The sequence below is a fragment of the Berghia stephanieae genome, chromosome 11, assembly GCF_034508935.2.
Source record: "Berghia stephanieae isolate SIO BIC M18660-M18661 chromosome 11, UCSD_Bste_1.3, whole genome shotgun sequence".
Classification (NCBI taxonomy): domain Eukaryota; kingdom Metazoa; phylum Mollusca; class Gastropoda; order Nudibranchia; family Aeolidiidae; genus Berghia; species Berghia stephanieae.
Window position 1 is genome coordinate 31,569,640 of NC_088370.1, and position 23,004 is coordinate 31,592,643.

Sequence of the window (23,004 nt, forward strand, 5' to 3'; positions counted from 1 at the left end):
TAATATAGATTTATATAGAGTAATATCCATTACAGGTGCTCAAAGCGCTTTACAAGGGGTCATGGCCAATAACAAAAATTAACATGTAGGAGGGAACATGACGCCTGTAACAGTTAGGGAATAGAACAAAATATTTTTTTTTCTGACAGAGACAACGGTCAAATACACATTTTACACCTGAATACGATGAGTGAATGCGAGTAAAGAGAATTTTCGAGGATTCTACTATATACCGCTCAGAGCGGGATTCGAACATAGCACCTTCCGATCCGATCCACCCGAAGGCAAGTGTCATACCTCTGAACCATAAAGCCGCACGTAGCTATGTGGTCTAGTGGTATGACACTCGCTTTCGGCCCATAGTTGAGTCAATGGAAAAGACTCTTAACTCACATTCTCACACCATACTCCGATGTAAACTGAGTACCTGACCGCCAATATTGTTGTACCTGTCGGGAAAAAAAATTTGTAATATCGCCTAAACAGGCGTCATGTCTCGTTTTACATGTTACGTGTTGTTCTTGGTCAGGGAACCCTTGAAAAGCGCTTTGCGCTTGTTTAGTGGATATTGCGCTATATAAAAGCTCAAGCTGAGTTAAACTTGAATTAAACTTAAGTTGAACTTGAGTTAGACTTGATCATCTGCATTGGTCACTTATTAAGATTTGTTAAACTCGTCAAACTGCCGTACTCAGGAGAATAATGTCTTAAATTATAATTGGCCAGAAAAATCGTCCTTCAAATATTGATCCTTTTAAATGACCCTCATCTTGTACAAAAAAATCTCAAACGTGGCATTTTGTGAAGTCGCAGGTTTGAGAGGTTTTTGACAAGATGAGGGTCATTTAAATCGATCGATTTCTGAAGGACGAGTTTTCTGGCCAAGTTTTTCAATACGAATTTTCCATAGTAGGGAGTAAATGGTTATCAGTTCAAGTCGATTTGGTTGAGCTGGCAGCGTGACACGATACGTCTTGCTCATTGATAAGTATCGATCGATTTCTGCAGGCGTATGTTTTCGCCCGTTTGATGTCATACAACTTATTCCAATATAGGAAGTTACATGGTTGACCAAGTTCAGTGTGTTGGTCCGTTTACTCGTGGCATGTGTGAATTCAGCGATATCTTCTTATACCCGAAAGGTACCGAGTTCGATTATCTGCATGCCCCTGCGCTGTGTAGCCTTGAGCAAGTCAACTCGCCCTAGCTCAATTTGCGGCGCTGCACTGCGGCTGACGCCTGTGCTATTCCAGTCTTCCCTTGGATTATGATCTAGAGACAAATTAATTTCCTCTGTGGGACGAAAAAAAAAGGGAATTTTATCTTATTTAAGTAATCAATTTACTTGGTCTTCTTTTAAAAAAAACAAACAAAAAAACATTCCTTAACAGTTTCAATTCCTTCATAATAACAACCATTGACACTGCTCACTTCAAAGAGGAAAAGAGAGAGAGAGAGAGAGAGAGAGAGAGAGAGAGAGAGAGAGAGAGAGAGAGAAAATAAGTAGGAGTGAAATATCTGTTCAATCTTACAGTTATCGTTTAACATTATAACAAGTGTAACTAAATGACAAATTGCCATATTTATGGACAATAAAGATCTATTATTATTATTATTATTATTATTATTATTATTATTATTATTATTATATTATTATTATTATTATTATTATTATATTATATATTTTATTATTATTATTATTATTATTTCACCCCAAAGGAAAACATCGAAAAAGAATGTAATAGGCAGTAAACAAATGTAAACATTTTATTATATTCGTGAGATGAATAGGGAACAAAAATGCGGTGTCAAATTACAGGTTCCAGTCTCATTGGAAGTGCGGCTATGTGGTCTAGTGGTATGACGCTCGCTTTCGGATCGGAAGGTCCTGGGTTCGAGCCCCGCTCGGCGCATAGTTGAGTCCTTGGACAAGGCTCTTTACTCACATTCTCTCACAGTACTCAAGTGTAAAATGAGTACCTGGCCGCTAACAGCGTTGTCTCTGTCCTAAAAATTGTAATATCGCCTAACAGGCGTCATGTCCCGTCCTATATGTTAACTGTTGCTGTTGACCAGGGACCCCTTGTAAATCGCTTTGAGCACATTTAGTTAATATTGCGCAATATAAAAGCTCAATTTAATTTAAGTGTAAAATCAGTCTTCTGGTGGACTGGATACATACTTTGTGAGATTGATCTTCAGGTTTCAGAGTGATGGCATCTTATTTTCTAATCTAAATAATATTATGCTAGTCGTCATTGAAAAAAATATTCATCTATCCTCTCTCTTAAACGCTCCGTAATCCTAAGAATCTGCCTATCCTAACACTACAATAGTTATGCCTCCTATTGATTCGACATGTAACCTATGTATTATTATGACAATCTAATTATATATATATATATATATATATATATATATATATATATATATATTTACTTATATATATATATATATATATATATATAATATATATATAGTATAAATAATAATAATGATAATGATAATGATAATAATATAATAATAATAATAATAATAATAATAATAATAATAATAATAATAATAATAATAATAATAATAATAATAATAATAATAATAATAATAATAATAATAATAATATAATAATAATAATCTATAATACTATTAATAATAATAATAATAATAATAAATATAATATTAATAATAATAATAATAATAATAAATGATAATAAATAATAATAATAATAATAATGATGATGATAATAATAATAATAATGATAATAATAATAATATAATAATAATAATAATAATAATAATAATATAATAATAATAATACTAATAATAATAATATAATAATAATAATAATAATAATAATAATATAATAATAATAATATACTACTACTACTAATAATAATAATAATAATAATTAATAATAATAATAATAATAATAATAATAATAATAATAATAATAATGATATAATAATAATAATAATAATAATATAATAATAATAATAATAATAATAATAATAATAATAATTATTATTATTATAATAATGAAAATAATAATGATGATGATGATGATGATGATGATGATGATTAGTTTTGTAATGTTCCCTTAGATATCTTTCTCTGCAACTTAGTCATTGTTCACCATTCACTCTGGAGGACTGGTTTCACGCTTCTAAAGAGTTTTGATTCGGAAGAGAGGAAGTTGTGACACCACGATTTCTCAGCCCCACTTGCCACGATAATATGATTATATTATTTGTAATCACTAGTGGAGAACCCGAAATATTTGCCGAGACATAAAGGCTATTTGGAACAGGCGGCTATCTGTTAATACATATTTATTATATTACTGTATTATATTTTTAGATTCTGTGCTCGAAGATAAAAGCTTAACATTGGCTTTATGGAACAATATGAATCCCCAACCACAAATTTTAGAAGAATAGAATAGAAGGATTATCATCACATGATAGTATCAAGAGATATTTAAATTTTCGTCATGTTTTGTTGTGGATATGCTAGAATTGCGTTGAATAAATTATACTCGCAATAAAAGTCAAACATCAACAATAATTGAATATGACGATCTAGCAGATTTTCTTCGTATTAATCTAAGTCCATAGATAACAGAATTAGCCTGAATTACACAGAAGGTTTGCAATTTACTCGTATATTAGCCTGTAAAACATAAACTTTTTAATATTTAGATTTGCCAGTAACTATTTGCTCGATGATATAAATTTTACGTTGGCTGTTCGGAACAACGTAGATCCCAAATCCTATCTTTTAAAATAATAAATTAGAATTTAACCCTCTCCTTACCAGCTATTTTTAGAATTCCCCCCGAAAATTCGGTATGACCTCAAACTCGGGGACCCAACTAATTTTGGGGGTTTGGGAGGGGGGAAACTTTAAAAAAAAAAAAAGAAAGTCTAGGATGGGGTTTAAAAAAAAAAAGAAAAGTTTCCCCCCTCCCCAAACCCCCAAAATTATTTTTTTTTAAAGTCCCCCCCCCCCTCCCAAAACCCCCAAATTATTTGGGTCCCCGAGTTTGCGGTAGTACTGAAAATTCACACCCACCCAACACTAAAGACACTTCTCTTACTCAGACAAAAAAAAATAACAAGTGAGCTCTACAACACAGTGTTTAGTAGTATTTATAGCAGTAATCAAAGCATTTCTTTAAATTTTGTGATATACAAGAGAAATCAGAAAGAGAAAATTGTCGGCTAATGTCGTTACGAATGTGACGATTTTCCTATGGGTGGTAAGGAGAGGGTTAACAGCAAGGAAGAGTTCCATTTGTAGTGGAGATTATCCAAAAGTTTCCCATCTGAATCAGAGATAAAAATGTGCCAAATTTGTTTTATTACATCGTGTTAAATAAATGTGTTCCTTGTGATACGATGAGATAAACGCTATGGATTTCTCTCTGTGATAACACAATAAATCTTCTCTATACTAACAACCCTTCTCCCATTTCTCTATCGTTTATATCAACAACAACGATTATTTTCTTCTTCTTCTTTTTCTTCTTCTTCTTCTTCTTCTTCTTCTTCTTCTTATTATTATTATTATTATTATTATTATTATTATTATTATTATTATTATTATTATTATTATCAATATTTCTCAACACTGTATCATCATCCTTCTTAAAATATCCATAACTCTTCAATTCCCATCTGACCCTTTCCATTCTCATAAAGCGTTTTAATCACAACAGAGATAGTATTGTTTGTAGGTTGATATTACACCAGAAGGCCCGAAACGTAATTTATTCTCATTGAATATCAACACCTTCCCTTCACTCCTTATCCCCTCCACCCCCTCCCCCTCCCCCTCCACACCCTTTCCCCATCCTCCCCCACACCCTTTCCCCCTCCATCCCCCTCCCCCTCCCCCTCCACACCCTTTCCCCCTCCATCCCCCTCCCTCTCCCGCTCCACACCCTTTCCCCATCCTCCCCCACACCCTTTCCCCCTCCACCCCCTACCCCTCCCCCTCCACACCCTTTCCCCCTCCCCCTCCACACCCTTTCCCCATCCTCCCCCACACCCTTTCCCCCTCCATCCCCTCCCTCTCCCCCTCCACACCCTTTCCCCCTCCCCTTCCACACCCTTTCCCCATCCCCCTCCACACCCTTTCCCCCTCCCCTTCCACACCCTTTCCTCCTCCCCCTCCACACCCTTTTCCCCTCCATCTCCCTCTCCCTCCCCCTCCACACCCTTTTCCCCTCCATCTCCTTCCCCCTCCCCCTCCACACCCTTTCCCATCCATCCCACTCCCCCTCCCCCTCCACACCCTTTTCCCCTCCATCTCCCTCTCCCTCCCCCTCCATCTCCCTCCCCCTCCCCCTCCACACCCTTTCCCCTCCATCTCCCTCCCCCTCCCCCTCCACACCCTTTTCCCCTCCATCTCCCTCCCCCTCCCCCTCCACACCCTTTCCCCCTCCATCCCCCTCCCCCTTCACACCCTTTCCTCCTCCATCCTCCACTCCCCCCCCCCCCCCCCAACCGCTTCCCCCCCCCATCCTCCACCCCTCCCCATCCACCCTCATTCCCCCTCCATCCCTCTCCCCGTCTCCATCCCCTCCGCCCCCCCCCCCCCCCCCATTCCATCCTCTCACCTCCACCCTTTCATGTCTACTCTGATTTCTTCCAGGAAAGACTGGAATAATACCCAGACAAATTTAATTCTCTCTCGCGCGGAAATCCAATACATGCATTTAATATGTTTACCATTTCTAAACTAGAATCGGTAGGCATGGGTGGATGTGTTGTTAGCATTTGTGCTTCCATAACGTGAAGAACTGATTTAAACGTGGCCTTTGTAAAGTCATGGCCGGACACAAGAACCCTTTTGGATTTACAGTTTGACGTAATTTTAAAGGTTTGTGCAGCTTCTAGTGAGTTGTTGTTAGTAGAGCTCAAGGAAACAAGTGATTCCATACTATCGACAACTCACTGGGCGGTGCATAAACCAAATAATGACGTAAAAATGCCAGTCTTTTTGGGTTTCAGTGTCAGGCTATAACTTAACGATGGCGACGCGTTTGTATCTTTTGTAAGAGTTATTTTGTTTTACTTTAGAAAAGAAAACAAATCGTGAGTTGTATTCAACAGTTCAGCCAATGGGATCACTTGTTTCCTTGACCACTACTAAAGACAACTCACTAGGGGGTCCACAATCCTAAAATGATGTCAAAATATGGGTCTTAGGGGGACTAAGTGTCAGGCGATAGATAATATACGCTTGGCTCAGAAGCTCACATTGCCACCCGGAAGTATAACGGACCAACACACTAACCTATGAACCCATGAACTTTTATAGTCTGGTTAATACAGCTTAGCGAGAATTACTCATAAACATGGATGGCAAAAGTAACCACAACAAACAAATCAATAACAAAGACCTGAGTGACGTCGACTTTATTCTATGTATAGATAGTTCGAAGATGACGTCACTCAGGTCTTTGTTATTGTTTTTTGCCATCCGCGTTAATGATTAATGCTCACTGAACTGTATTAGCCCGACTATAAACGTTCATGGATACACACAGTTTTGTGTGTTGGTCCGTTATACTTCCGGATGGCAATGTTATGAGCTTCTTAGCCAAGCGCATACTATCTATACGTTAACGATGGTTACTGTCCAGTGAACACATTTATGAGGTCATCTCATATGTAACGGATATTTAATTAAGAGGGCTTGATGATTTCAACTCACAAAGAAAACAAAACATTTCAAAAACTCCGGGAGACAAGTCCCACGTGATTTTTCTCTTACTTATTCAATATGGAAGAAAAATGTGTGATGTCAAAAAAATACTGGTTCCTATCTCATTGAAAGTTTAAACCACTCTTCCCGGGAACTGAATACATACCTTGTGTAAATGATCTTCTGGTTTAAGAGCGATGGCATTTTATTTTCTAAAATAAATATATGCTGGCCGTCAATAACGATCATCCATCCTCGCTCTTTTACAACCCTATAATACTTAGAATATGCCTATAAATCCTGCTACTGAAATAGTTATGCCACCGTATGGTTCAATGTGTAACCTATTCATTATTTGTCCTCTGAAGAACTGGATACACACACACACGCACACACACACACACACACACACACACACATATATATATATATAGACTTTCAATGATTTAGGAACCTGAAAAGTAGAAGATATAGCATCACGACTTTTTTTCCCTAATCACGGATAAAGGCACTGAAATTTGTGATAATAATAATAATAATAATAATAATAATAATAATAATAATAATAATAATAATAATAATAATAATAATAATGATAATAATAATAATAATATTAATAATAATAATAATAATAATAATAATAATAATAATAATAATAATAATAATAATAATATTATAATAATAATAATAATAATAATAATAATAAATAATAATATAATAATAATAATAATAATAATATAATAATGATAATGATAATAATAATAATAATAAATAATAATAATAATAATAATAATAATAATAAATAATAATAATAATAATAATAATAATATATAATAATAATAATAATAATAATAATAATAATAATAAATAATAATAATAATAATAATAATAATAATAATAATAATAATAATATATGATGATGATGATGATGATGATGATGATGATGATGATGATGATGATGATGATGATGATGATTGATTATAATAATAATATAATAATAATAATACTGATATTACAACTATTATCATTATTATTATTATTATTATTATTATTATTATTATTATTATTATTATTATTATTATTATTATTATTATTATTATTATTATTATAAAACGAGTGCTCTTTTAACTGAGCAATGGGGACCCCCAGTTATTATATAATCAATGAAGAGTATGCCCAGTAACATCTTTTTATCGTATTGATAACTATGTCAAAACATTTAAAATGTCCAATGTCCTGTAATATATCCTCTGAATATGTGGTCTAGTCGTATGACACCCTCCTACGGATTGGAAGGTCCTAGGTTCGAAACCCGGACTAAGCAACGAATAGCCGAATCGTTGGAAATGACTCTTCACTCAAATCTCACCATACTCGTGTGTAAAATGAGTACCTGGCCGTTAACAGCGTTTTTTTTTCTGTCCGAAAAAAAAAGTTGCATATCGCCTAATAATCGTCATGTCTTGTCCTTCATGTTAAATGTTGCTGTTTGTTAGAGACCACTTGTAAAACGATTTGGGCACATTTAGTCGATATTGTTCTGTATAAAATCTCAAGTTAGGTGAGTTTTGCTTTGGAATTTTTTGGTTAAAAGCTCAAGTTTTAAGCGTCTCCTTATTTGGGGGAACCTATTGGTAGAGTACTCATTTCACACGCAAATGGACCAAGATCGATCCCTGGTGCAATCAATATTTTTTTCAGACTCCCTTCCCTTTTTTAAAAACCCAGCATTGAATGGGAATCTGAGCCTGTTTTATGTGGCAGCAGCCTCTTATGGTTCACACTATTATGTTATGACGATCGACCCAATCAGCAGTCCGGTCCGGTCCGGTCCGCATTCGTGCACCGTCGCAAACCCGCCTGGTAGCATCGTCACAACACACCTTTCGACTAGATGCTCTGCCGTCTCGGGTTTTTGCCCACAGCGTGGACATATTGGACAGGTAGTTAGACCCCACCGATGTAACGCACTTGCCGTTGTGCGGAAAGTATTTTGCGATAGAATATCGCCATATCCAAAGGATAGCAAGAACTTGCTATTGTCCGTTTCACACTATAGAAACATGGATAAACTCCGGCTCGGTCGGCCGAATGGCTTTGAAGGACTACTACTGTTTTAGGGTCACGTGATCAATCAGTATCAAATTATAATATTCTATTCCTCAGAGTGGACGGTCATCGACTGGCCTATGGCTACTACTCAGGCTGGGTGGTTGGTAAGGACGAGAGGAGATGTCAGGAGACTTCGGGTGTGCACGAATTCGGACAGCTGTGTTCCTACTTGCTACAATCCATTGGGAAAGGCAGGCTCGGTCTGAGGGCCGTTTATGTAAGTTCCAAATTGAGGTCACTCAACTCTTTGTTTTTGCTTTTAGACAGTGTTTAGTGTTTAGCTATAGCTTGTTATTGATTTTATCCGTTTTGATTCGTAAATTATTAATTATGTGTTAAAGTATATTTTCTATTGGCAATTGCCTAAATTATAGTTTTTAATTTGTTAATTAGAAAGAAATTCTATGTTTTCTAATTGTAATTGTCTAAAATATACCTTTGATTTGTTAATTAGAAATTCTGTGTTTTCTATTGGCAATAGGATTCAATAGTCGTAACGTCACTTCCTTCCTAATGACGCATGGTAACTTAGCAACACTGGCTCTAAACTATCGGGAAAATGGCGGACGCCCTTATGAATATTTCTCCGGCGAGCATAAAAGCGTATCCAGAGGGAAAAAAACCCATAAATTTGATCATGTTTTGACTTTTACACATTCTGGTCACAAGACATATGAAAAGTTCTAGCCACTTGAAGAATAAAAAGTAATGATTTTCTTTGTTTAGAACCAAGATGGCCGCCGTTGCCGGGCGGCGTGACATCAGACTACTGGATCCAATTTCCTAAAATATACCCTTGATTTGTTAATTAGAAGTTTTATGTTAAAGAATGTTTTCTGTTGACAATTGTCTAAAAATATACCTTTGATTTGTAAATAGGAAATTCTATGTCAAAGTATATTTTTAAAAATATTATTGACAATTGCCTAAAAAAATAAACCTTTGATCTGTTAATTGGAAATTATATGTTAAAGTATGTTTTCTATTAGCAATTGCCTAAAATAAACATTTCATAATTTGTCAATTGGAAATTATATGTTAAAGTATATATATATTTTTGAAATCGGCAATTCTCTTTGTCTTGAATTGAATATTTTTAAAAATATTTTTTTTGACCCTACAGGTACCTAAGTCTACGTGTTCGTATCTCAACGAAACGCGCAAACTTCTCAAAAAGGTCGGAGACAACAAATTTGAATGGATAGACTTTGGATCGGGCTGGGGATGGACGGACACCATTCAATGTATGACGGCATCATGACGTCACTGATCAACTTAGTCACAATGATGCTAGTTGACGTCATCATTTTGGACGGTTCGGTGATCAGCGTAGCCTTTTTAAAAGAAAAACTCATAGCCAGACATTGGTCGAAGTATTTCGTCACAACTGTTTATTTTTTTATCATAGACACCTTATTTTTTATATCTATGTCTGAATATTCAATTATGTGTGTGTGTGCGCGCGCGCGCGTGTGTGTGTGTGTGTGTGATTATGTTATATTTTGGGCTGTGTGCGCTTGCTTTATGCACGCGTTGGTGTATGCGTGTGCCTGCGTGTGTGTCTGTGTGTGTGTGTGTGTATTTCTGCTTGCGTGAGCGCGCGCGCGTGGGTGTGTGTGTGTGTGTTTGTGTGTGTGTGTGTGTGTGGAGGGGGGGGGGTGTGATCTGACACAAGAAATGTGTTTTTACATTAATAACGATATAAAGCGCATTGAGCTTTATATTATATTATTTTGCGCTATACAAGTGCCTGTCATCAATTATTATTTTCACACAAGGCGGTAATCACCAAAATAAAGTGAAAAGGTTTCAATACTTCAACCAATAGAAACATAGATAACCACGCCTCTCGGACTGTCGTCATTATGTAAACAATGGCAGTGATTGATAAACATAGCGAACTCCACAGGTTTTACTATCGATGGTATGCGTCTTAGTAAAATAAACACTGCTCTATCGCTTGATCAATAGAACCAACACAGAAAACTATGTGCAAACATCAACGTTTATAATATGATCGAGAAATTCGTGTGATAACTAGTAATCCATTTGGCGGTATAAAAACAATAACAATGATAAGAGATTTCATTCACGTTAATGTTTGTATACATTCAACTATGTTTGTCCGAGCACGTGTGAAGGTGTGTCACATATTCCAAATTTTGATAGGTTAAAAATCTACTGGTTAATAGAATCATTCGCTTCCTTGAACCTTACTATGAACAACATATTACAACGTTTTCTCTACTTTCTTTGGTGATCGTCGCTTTAAAATATGACGCCATTTTTAGGGAAGTATCAGCCTAATCGCAGCCATCGTTAACATATAGATAGTTCGAAGATGACGTCACACAGGTCTTTGTTATTGTTTTTTGCCATCCGCGTTTATGAGTAATGCTCACTGAACTGTATTAACCTGACTATAGATAGTATGCAGATGACGTCACTCAGGCCTTTGTTATTGTTTTTGTCATCCGCGTTTGTGAGTCGTTCTCACTAAACTGTATCAACCAGACTATAAAAGTTCATGGTTACACAGAGTTTGTGTGTTGGTCCGTTCTACTTCCGGATGGCAATGTTGTGAACTCCTTGGCCAAGCGCATTCTATCTATAAACGTTCATGGGTACAAACAGTTTTGTGTGTTGGTCCGTTATACTTCCGGATGGCAATGTTATGAGCTTCTTAGCCAAGCGCATACTATCTATAGCCTGACACTAGGACCGTAGCCATTGTTAACATGTAGCGTGAGTTGTATTCAATAGCTCAACCAATGGGATCACTTGTTTCATTGAGCACCGCTAACGACAACTCACTAGACGGCGGACAAACTTAAAAAATGACGTCAAAATATGTCCTAGCGGTTTTTAGCGTTGCCATCGTTAAGTTATAGCCTGACACTGAAACCTAAAAAAGACTGGCATTTTGACGTCATTATTTAGTTTTTGCACCGCCTAGTGAGTTGTCGTTGGTAGTGCTCATGGAAATAAGTAATTTCATTGGTTGAACTATTGAATTCAACTCACGATTTGTTTTCTTTTGTGACCAAAGACTGGCATTTTGACGTCATTTTATGGTCATTGTCAGGCTATATTCTAACGATGGCTACGACCTGACACGACCACCCTCTAGGACTTATAGTTTGACGTCATTTTTTAAAGTTTTGTACAGCATCTAGTGAGATGTCGTTAGTAGAGTTCAAGGAATCAAGTCGTGATCCCACTGGTTGATAATAATAATAATAATAATAATAATAATAATAATAATAATAATAATAATAATAATAATAATAATAATAATAATAATAATAATAATAATAATAATAATAATAATAATATTATTAATAATAATCATAATCATAATCATAATCATAATAATGATAATAATAATAATAATAATAATAATAATAATAATAATAATAATAATAATAATAATAGAAGAAGAAGAAGAAGAAGAAGAAGAATAAGAAGAAGAAGAAGAAGAAGAAGAAGAAGAAGAAGAAGAATGAAACTTATTTATATAGCGCCTGTCGCATACAATATACAGAGCTGCCTACTTGATTTTTTGTTTTTAAATTGTCGTTTTCATGAAAAAAATAAGGAAACGTCACCATACATAGCTTTAGAAATAAAGCATTTTTAATAAATCAACGTGATAAAGAAATGCTCCAGAATCCCCAACCAAACAGTCTTTTTCAACATGATTTAATGAACCTAAGACGCTTATGCAATTCTGTTTGCTTGACGCAAAAATTCGTAATATTTAGACGGTTCTAGTGTCAGGCTATGAGTTACCGATGGCTACGGTTATAGTGACCGGGAGTCTGAAAATTCCATAGATAGCATTATGCGCTTGGCTAAAGAAGTTCACAACATTGGCATCCGGAAGTATAACGGACCAACATACAAAACTGTGTGTAACCATGAACTTTTTATAGTCTGGTTAATACAGTTTAGTGAGAATTACTCATAAACGCGGATGGTAAAAAACGATAACAAAGAGCCTAGTGACGTTAAATTCATTTTCTGTGTACGACTGATTTTTGACTTATAACGAGGAAATATGTGACCCTTCGTCTCAAAACGGTATTAAGTCGGGTTGGTTAATATGTTGAAAATTGAATTAATAGCCAGAAATATCAGACTTGTGTTGAGTTTATATGAGTTATTGAGGAGAATGGCAACCATATTTTGAGGTGCTAATCCCAACAACTTATATTTTTTGACCAGTTTCACATTAAATCCGGCTTTTAAGCATCTGGTTCGTTCCGACATAATACCGTTTTGAGACGATGGGTCACATATAGTGAACTGAAAGCCCAAAAGACCTTTGTTTACTTGGTCTTTTCCTAGAGTTTTTAACCTTCCTTGATGCGTGACACATATTATGATCTGCTTAACCTCGAACATTTAAAGTGAGATTCGCATAATTAATGTCCAAAATGGCTGTCTAAAAAGAACAGCAAAGTGCCAAGTGACGTCAATAACGTTCCTTCTATTGATGCTATGCGTTTACTTTTAAATAAAAAAAAAACAACTCAGACAATGTCAACCGGATATTTCTGTACCAACACACAAATCTATTTGTAACCTTCAACTTAAAAAAAATAAAAATAATAATAATAATTTTTTAAAAAATCTTTAAAAAAATATAAATTCAAAGTTCAGAATCTACATATCCCCGAAACATGATAACCGTGTTGAGTCTGTTGGAGGACACACTATTGAACGCACACTGACCTGAAAATACTCAGACTAGAACCAAAGATAGATTTTATAATAATTAGTTGTGCCCGTGTATGTTTTTTTAACAAAAAAATAATTAATTAATTTTGTGTCTTATATAAACACTGCCTTTTAATTGTTTGATGTATCATTACCATAATATTATGTTGTGGTATACTATGCGGCTATGTGGTCTAGTGGTATGACACTCGCTTTCGGATCCTAAGTTCCTGGGTTTGAGTCTCGCTCGGCGCATAGTTGAGTCCTTGGAGAAGGCTCTTTACTCACATTCTCTCACCGTACCTGGCCGTAAACAGCGTTGTCTCTGTCCGAAAAAAAATTTGTAACATCGCCTAACATCGTCTTGTCCCGTCCTAAATGTTAAATGTTGCTGTTGGCCAGGACCCCTTGTATAGCGCTTTGAGCACATTTAGTGGATATTGAGCTATATAAAAGCTCAATTTAAAAAAAAAAATTCTTATTTACAGGTCTGGTTACCAACATTGTTATGGGCTCATTGTCTTGCAATGGGAATTGGCTTCAACAGTCATGCCGTCACTTCCCTCGTAATGACGTATTATAACTTAGTAACTGGCTCTAAACTATGGGAACAATGGCGGACGCCCTTATGAAATACTTCTCCGAAAAGCATAAAAGCGTATCCAGAGGAGAAAAGCATTATAAATATGATCATGTTTTGACTTTTATACATTCTGATCACATGACATATGAAAAGTTCTAGACAGCATGAAGAACAAAAAGTACCAATTTTCTTTGGTTAGAACCGTTGCTGGGCGACGTGACATTAGACTATTGAATCCAATTGTTTGTTTGATGTAACATAAAACATGCTCTGGTATAGTATAACAAAGATCCGAGTGACGTCAATTTCATTCTATCTATAAATATGTTCAGGGCATGAAAACTTGTATCGTTATGGTCTCAATTGTTGTAATGAAAACCAACCCTCAAACATTTTTTTCGTCTTGTGGTCCAGTGGTACGACACTCGCTTTGTGGGTCGAAAGGTCCAGGGTTTGAGTCCCACTCTGAGCGATGCATAGTTGAGTCCTTATTAGAAAAGGCTCTTTACTCACATTCTCTCACCGTACTCAGGGTGTAAAATGGTAACAGCGTTGTCGCGTTCAAAAAAATATTTGTTTTATCGCCTAACATGCGTCATGTTTCGTCCTACATGTAAAATGTCGTTGTTGACTAGGGACCTCCTGTAGAGCGCTTTGCGCACGTTTAGTGGATATTGCGCTTCATAAAATCTCAAACAGCGCAGAATGTACTCTATTACGACAACGTTAAAACAAGTCTATAATTCTGTAGCCCCAAGTTTGACCCTGAAAACCAACATTAGATAAAGTAGGGAACAAAAAGGTGACGTCAAAAATCTGGTTCCAGTCTCATTGAAAGTGTAAGACCACTCTTTCGAAGAACTGGATTCATACCTTGTGTAATTGATTATCTGGTGTCAGCAGAGTGATTTCATCTTATCTGATTTCATTTTATAGTCTAAATTATATATATATATATATATATATATATATATATATATATATATATATATATATAATATATGTGTGTGTGTGTGTGTTGGTCGTCAATAAAAATCATCCATCATCGCTCTTATACGCCCCGTGATCTTAAAAATCTGCCAATACATCCTGTTACTAAAATAGGTATGCTACCTTATGATTCAACATGAAACCTATTCATTTCTAGTCATCTGAATTACTGTTTACATATAAACTTCCAATGATTTTGGAACCAGAAAAGAAGAAGTTATGAAGTCATGATCTTTTTTCACTATTGACTTTAGATTAATGTTGAAACGTTTCATTTAAGTTTAAATCAAATGATTTGTAACAAGAATTTTGAACATTGTATTCATTATGCTCAACCGAAATACGAATATAAACTGTGTTTTATTTCCTAATCATTTATATTGAGCAAAATCCTTTAAACGTGCTCAAAGTTTTATATTTATTCGGAACTCTTGTTCATTAGTAAACATAGCACAACTACCTAAAACATTAATTACAAAATAAATGTAACAGCTTCTAAAATTACAGAATACAAACTTCGAGCTCAAAGTGCTTGTTCCTGAACTCCCATAGGTGGCAGGGAGGTACAAACTGACTGCGCCTTCTATCCCGTTATAATATATATCTGTTTTCTAACTTGCTTGTTGTCTTTGGCTTGGAATGAGATTACTTGGTTTTGTCCTGACCCTGGCGGGATACCTAGGCTGGGAGGGAAACAGTCAAATGTATAGTTAGTTTTGGGAGATGATATTTTTTTTTCCTTGTAAATCATCTCTCTGTTATGAACTGCCTTATATTTTGTTTACATATTATATATGATTTATAAACATTTGAGTTTATTCCTCTTAGTGATCACCTGTGCTTGTATCTGGATGAGACTTTTTAGGTGATCTCAAACTAAGTACTTTGATAGTGTACTCTTGGAATTTACATACGTTTCCTATTTGAACAAATTCCCCTTTGTATTACCTTTTCTTGGCTGCCTTAATTGTAATTCTAGAACTGATAACTATCTCATTTTCTTCCTTTTAACTGGCGCTGATATAACCTAAATGTGTTGCAAGCGCCGTAAAACAAAACAAAACATCAAAATGCTTCTTCGCCCAATAACAAAAAAAATATTAAAAATTGAGCTTTTATATACCGCAATATCCAATTAACGTGCTCAAAGCGCTTTACAAGGGGTCCCTGGTCAACAGCAACATTTAACATGTAGGACGAGACATAACGCCTGTTCGGCGATATTACAATTTTTCGGACAAAGACAACGCTGTTAACGGCCAGGTACTCATTTTACACCTGAGCACGGTGAGAGAATAAATGTGAGTAAAGAGTCTTTTCTAAGGACTCAACTATGCGTCGAGCGAGGCTCGAACTCAGGACCTTCCGATCCGAAAGCGAGTGTCATACCACTAGACCACATAGCCGGACAAATACGAAATACGTATCCCATGTATTAATTAACATTCTAACTATTTTATTTTGGCTGAAGAAGGGTTTTTGAGCCCGAAACGTATCATGTTTATAGTTTTGTTCCGTCTATTTTTTCTTGGGAGGGGGGGGGGGGGGGGGGGGGGCGTTGATTTAATTTTTGTACATGTTTTTACAGTCTTTTAGCAGCTATTTAAACTGCTCTGTCACGGCGCCAAAGTGGGTCTGTTCCTTGATAACGATGTTATGAGCCTGCCATTGATATTTAAACCGGTTATGTTTTTCTTTCGTCTTAACGATATCTCGTATTATTTGGATTAAATTTGTCGGTATCATCACTATGATGATTAATATAGACTTTGTAATCATCGTGATCATCATCGGAATAGTCATCAATTTCACCATTATAATCATCATCATCATCATCATGATCATCATCATCATCATCATCATCATCATCATCATGATCATCATCATCATCATCATCATCATCATCATCATCATCATCATCATCATCATCATCATCATCATCATCAAGATCATCATCATCATCATCATCATCAAGATCATCATCATCATCATCAACATCATCATCATCAAGATCATCATCATCATCATCATCATCATCATCATCATCATCATCATCATCATCATCATCATCATCTTCATTACCATCATCATCATCATCATCATTATCAATATCAATATCAACAATATTTTTTCTACCGCAGCTACAAAAGCAACAAACAAAACTTGCATTTATTATTGTAATCAAGATGAATATATACTATTCATATGTTACATTTCTACGTTTTTGCCATTTTTTGATAATATGACACATGATGGTTCATATGTTACGGTTCAATGTTTTCGCCTTTTGGATGATATGACACAAGATGGTTCATATGTTACATTTCAATGTTTTCGCCTTTTGGATGTTATAACACATGATGGTTCATATGTTACGGTTCAATGTTTTCGCCTTTTGGATGATATGACGCACGATGGTTCATATGTTACATTTTGGATGATATGACATTGGATGGTTTATATGTTACATTTCAATGTTTTCGCTATTTTTGATGATATGACACATTATTTTTCATATGTTACATTTCAAAGTTAAAACCATTTCTAATGATTTGACACATAATCATTCATATTATAGTATCTTTCAATGTTTTCGCCATTTTGGATGATACGATACATTGTTGTGTTTTCGCCATTTTGGATGATATGATACATTGTTGTACATGTTACATTTCAATGTTTTCACCATTTTGGATGATACGATACATTGTTGTGTTTTGGCCATTTTGGATGATATGATACATTGTTGTACATGTTACATTTCAATGTTTTCACCATTTTGGATGATATGATACATTGTTGTGCATGTTACATTTCAATGTTTTCACCATTTTGGATGATATGATACATTCTTGTACATAAATTACATTTCAATGTTTTCGACATTTTTTGTGGATATGAAACATTGTTGTTCATATGTTACATTTAAATATATCCGCCATGTTTGATGATATGACACATTCAATATCACCTGAGATACCAATCAACTCTTTGACTTTTTGAATTAAATACAGAAATGTGACCCATTTAGTCAAAATGCGTTTTTTAAAAATTGAGCTTTTATATAGCGCAATATCCACTAAACGTGCTCACAGCGCTTTAAAAGGGGTCCCTGGCCAACAGGAACATTTAACACGTAGGACGGGACATGACGCCTGTTAGGCGATATTACAATTCTTTCGGACAGAGACAACGCTATTAACGGCCAGGTACTCGTTTTACACCTGAGTACGGTGAGAGAATGTGAGTAAAGAGCCTTCTTCAAGGACTCAACTATGCCCCGAGGGAGACTCGAACCCGGGACCTTCCTTTACGAAAGTGATTGTCATACCACTAGACAGTGATTTGGCAGTCTGGAACTAAAGAAAGAAAGAAAGCGATTTTTAAAAATATATGTATGGGAATGGGGTCGAGCCCCGCTTCAGGCACTCTCGTTTATTTTTCCTTAGGTAAGATTATTAACCCCCAATTTTCTCACTTTGTTGACATCAGGCATCTTGTTTGATGAGTTATCTATATTCCTTCGTTGAATGACTAGGCGACGATATCTTATTATGTCGTGGCGGAAGGGCATATTTTTTTCTTTTTTGTTTGTTTGTTTATTAATGTATTGAAATGGCCTTTTCATGTCCTCCAGATTTTTGCTACAATAACAAGGACAGAAAAGTTAAAAAAAAATTATTGACTAACAAATTAAAACAAGAACCATAAATTGATAATAAAAACAAGCATAAATGATCATGACTATTAAAGTAAATCAAAATTAAATGTGATAATAATATACAGCGATGTATTTGTATGTGGGTCATGACTGTGTTAGTAGATGTCTATAATATTGAGTATGAAAAGTAGTCGTATGAATTGGTATAGTGGTAGTAGTAGTAGTAGTAGTAGTAGTTAGTAGTAGTTAGTAGTAGTAGTAGTAGTAGTAGTAGTAGTAGTAGTAGTAGTAGTAGTAGTAGTAGTAGTAGTAGTGTAGTAGTAGTAGTAGTAGTAGTATAGTAGTAGTAGTAGTAGTAGTAAGTAGTAGTGTAGTAGTAGTAGTAGTAGTAGTAGTAGTAGTAGTAGTAGTAGTAGTAGAGTAGTAGTAGTAGTAGTAGTAGTAGTATAGTAGTAGTAGTAGTAGTAGTAGTAGTAGTAGTAGTAGTAGTAGTAGTAGTAGTAGTAGTAGTAGTAGTAGTAGTAGTAGTAGTAGTAGTAGTATAGTAGTAGTAGATAGTAGTAGTAGTAGTAGAGTTTAGTAGTAGTAGTAGTTAGTAAGTATAGTAGTAGTAGTAGTAGTAGTAGTAGTAGTAGTAGTAGTAGTATAGTAGTAGTAGTAGAATAGTAGTAGTAGTAGTATAGTAGTAGTAGTAGTTAGTAGTAGTAGTAGTAGTAGTAGTATAGTAGTATAGTAGTAGTAGTAGTAGTATAGTAGTTAGTAGTAGTAGTAGTAGTAGTAGTAGTAGTAGTAGTAGTAGTAGTATAGTAGTAGTATGTAGTAGTAGTAGTAGTAGTAGTAGTAGTAGTAGTAGTAGTAGTATAGTAGTAGTTAGTAGTAGTAGTTAGTAGTAGTAGTATAGTATAGTAGTAGTTAGTAGTAGTATAGTAGTAGTATGATAGTAAGTAGTAGTATAGTAGTATGTATAGTAGTAGTAGTAGTAGTAGTAAGTAGTAGTAGTATGTATAGTAGTAGTAGTAGTATAGTAGTAGTAGTAGTAGTAGTAGAGTAGTATAGTAGTAGTAGTAGTAGTAGTAGTAGTAGTAGTAGTAGTAGTAGTAGTAGTAGTAGTAGTAGTAGTAGTAGTAGTAGTAGTAGTAGTAGTAGTAGTAGTAGTAGTAGTAGTAGTAGTAGTAGTAGTAGTAGTAGTAGTAGTAGTAGTAGTAGTAGTAGTAGTAGTAGTAGTAGTAGTAGTAGTAGTAGTAGTAGTAGTATAGTAGTAGTAGTAGTGTAGTAGTAGAGTTAGTATAGTAGTAGTAGTAGTCCCTCAGAGTCATGGGGTCATGACTGTGTTATGTGTGTTAGAATGTCTCATAAATTTGACTATTTTAAAAGATAGCCGCTATGGACTGAAAAACAAACAAACAAAGAAGTCCTGAGAAGGATCGGAACAAAATCACCAATTCTTCTTCAAACTGTAAAGAAATTGAAACTGAACTATTTTGGCCATACGACTCGCCACGAATCATTAGAAAAACACATTCTGCAGACAAGGGTAGACGGCAAAAGAGGAAGAGGTAGACCAACAAGAAGCTAGGAACAAGATATATGTGAATGGCTGGGAATGACAACAACTCAAGCAAGTAGACTGGCGGAAAACCGTAATCTGTTTCGCAAGAAAGTTCGGGAAGCAACGTCCTACGCAGGATCAGTTGACTAGAAGAAGAAGCCGCTATGAAATTGGTATCATGTCGGGGTGAGAAGTTAGTAGTAGTAGTAGTAGTATTAGTAGTAGTAGTAGTAGTAGTAGTAGTAGTAGTAGTAGTAGTAGTAGTAGTAGCAGTAGTAGTAGTAGTAGTAGTAGTAGTAGTAGTAGTAGTAGTAGTAGTAGTCCCTCAGAGTCATGAGGCCCATGGAGCCGGAGTTTATCCCGGTTTCAATAGCGTGAAACGGACAATAGCAATTGCTTGCTATCTTTGGATAGGAAGCTAGACTATCGCAAAGCACTTTCCGCCAGATCTAACCGAACCAGCTATCCAGTCAATGGTGTGTAAACAGGGGGATTGGAAAAATATCTCGACTGCACTCGGGATTGATCTCGGTCCCTTACGGTGTGAAGCGAATGCTCTACCGAGTTTTGTATCTTTTTTTGGGGCGGGGGGGGGGGGTGGGAGGGTTAATGGTGGTAATGATATAGGTGGAACGAAGATGACGTCACTCAGGACTTTGTTATTGATTTTTGCCATCCATGTTTATGAGTAATTCACTCTAAACTGCATGAACCTGACTATAAACGTTCAAGGTTATACATAGTTTTGTGTGTTGGTTCGTTATAATTCAGGATGTCAATGTTGTGAGCTTCTTAGCCAAGCGCATGCTATCTATAGATAGTGTGCGATTTGCCGAGAAACTCACAACATTGCCATCCAGAAGTATAACGGAACCACACACAAAATGGTGTGTAACCTTTAACTTTTATAGTCTGGTTAATACAATTTAGTGAAAATATCTCAAACATTGGTGGCAAAAAACAATAACAAAGACCTGAGTAAGTCATATTCTATCTATAGATAGTATGCGCTTGGTTAAGAAGCCCACAACATTGCCATCCTATGATTTATAACTGACCAACACACAAAACTGTATGTAACCATGATCGTTTATAGTGTGGTTAATACAGTTTAGTGAGAATTACTCATAAACGTAGATTGCAAAAAAAAAAAAAAAAAAAAAAAAAACAATAAGAAAGACTTGAGTGACGTCAAATTCGTTCTAACTATAATATCAAGTTAACTACAGCAATCGACGATAGAAGAAAGCGAAGATATGTAATCGTTAACTCCGTAATGTAATCGGTAACTCCCTAATAATGAAATGCATGGCATATCGGTGTGCTTGGCTAATAAATATGATTGATGGTTAACGAGAAGACTAGAGCGATTTGCATGGCTAGCCCTTGGCGGCCGAATTGCCTGGATAAGGAGATGAGCCGTGGCCGAAATTGCATCTGAGGATACTTAAGTAGGTAAGATGCAAAGTTAGAGGTTGTGGTGGTGTTTGTGGTTGTTGTGTGTGTATGTGGTTGTGCTGTGTGTATGTGGTTGTGGTTGTGGTGGTGTGTGTGGTTGTGTCAAACCATGATCATATTTATAATGTTTTTCTCCTCTGGATACACTTTTATGTTCGTCGGGGAAATATCTCATAAGGGCGTCCGCCATTGTTCCGATAGTTTAGAGTCAGTTACTAAGTTACGATGCGTCATTACAAGGGAAATGATGCCATGAATGTTGAAGCCAACTTTTTGCTTTTTCTTTTGTCAATGTCAGGCTATGAGCTTACTTCCTTGCTTCGTTCCTGACCTCTCATAGTGGGCAGGTGGGTACATACTGTATCTTCTATCCCCTTATATCTGTTTTCCAACATGCTTTCTGTCTTTGTCTTGGAATGAGATTACTTGGTTTTGTCCTGGCCTTGGCCGGAGTCCTGGCTGGGAGGGAAACAGTCAAATGCAATGTTTTGGGAGATGATATTTTTTTCCTTGTAAATCATCTCTCTGTTATGTATTATTATATTTGTTGTTTTGAATGTATAATGTAAGCATTTTAGAGTATTCCTCTTTCTTAGATTTTGTGCTTGTGTCCGGATGAGACTTATAGGTGATTTCAACCTATGTACATTGGTGGTATACTCATGGAATCTACATCTGATCCCCATTTGTTCCTAGTTCCCCCATGTCTTACTTTTTCTTGGGTGCTTTAATTGTAATTCTATAACTTTTTACTACCCCATTTCTTCCTTTTTACTGGCGCTGATATGACCTAAATGTGTTGCAAGCGCCGTAAAACCCTTAAAAATATAAACATAACATTACTAATGCTACAATTTGCTCAAGGTTTCGACAGCTCTCTTGTGGCATCGATGGGTGGGTCAACAACGTTAAAGAAGAAAATCAAGCGTTATTGAGCGTGGCCAATGGTCGGACTGTTAGCAATGATATCATAACTTTATCCCTGGTGTTGGGTCATTGTGTATGGAATTTTACAAGCAAAACCCCAGTCGACTCAGGTGTGAATGGTGGCCTTGTTATTCATGTGCAATGAGGAGTATTGGAAAAGTACTATTAATAAATGCAAAAAGGAAGGAAGTTGGGGATACAGGAGTAAGATCGTATTATCACTAAGTTTTCAACACGGTGTCTCGCGTGATGCTATGCGTTTAGATTAAATATTTATAAAATCAGCCAGCCGGA

General features: G+C 35.7%; 2 protein-coding genes across 7 annotated transcripts in view; one reads left to right on the forward strand and one right to left on the reverse strand.

The window, feature by feature from the left end:
* Window positions 1–10,461, forward strand: part of LOC144957330 (uncharacterized) — a 190,961-nt gene extending 180,500 nt beyond the window's left edge. For all 6 annotated transcript variants that reach the window (XM_078888477.1, XM_078888478.1, XM_078888474.1 and 3 more), the window contains 2 exons: window positions 8,875–9,037; window positions 9,944–10,461. In XM_078888477.1, the coding sequence (XP_078744603.1) occupies window positions 8,875–9,037; window positions 9,944–10,081 (301 nt within the window). In that variant the 3' untranslated portion in view covers window positions 10,082–10,461. The remainder of the gene's footprint in view (window positions 1–8,874; window positions 9,038–9,943) is intronic.
* The window catches only part of LOC144956890 (uncharacterized), a 602,990-nt gene that overhangs the window by 321,769 nt on the left and 258,217 nt on the right, over window positions 1–23,004 (reverse strand). The gene's annotated exons all lie outside the window — the stretch shown is intronic.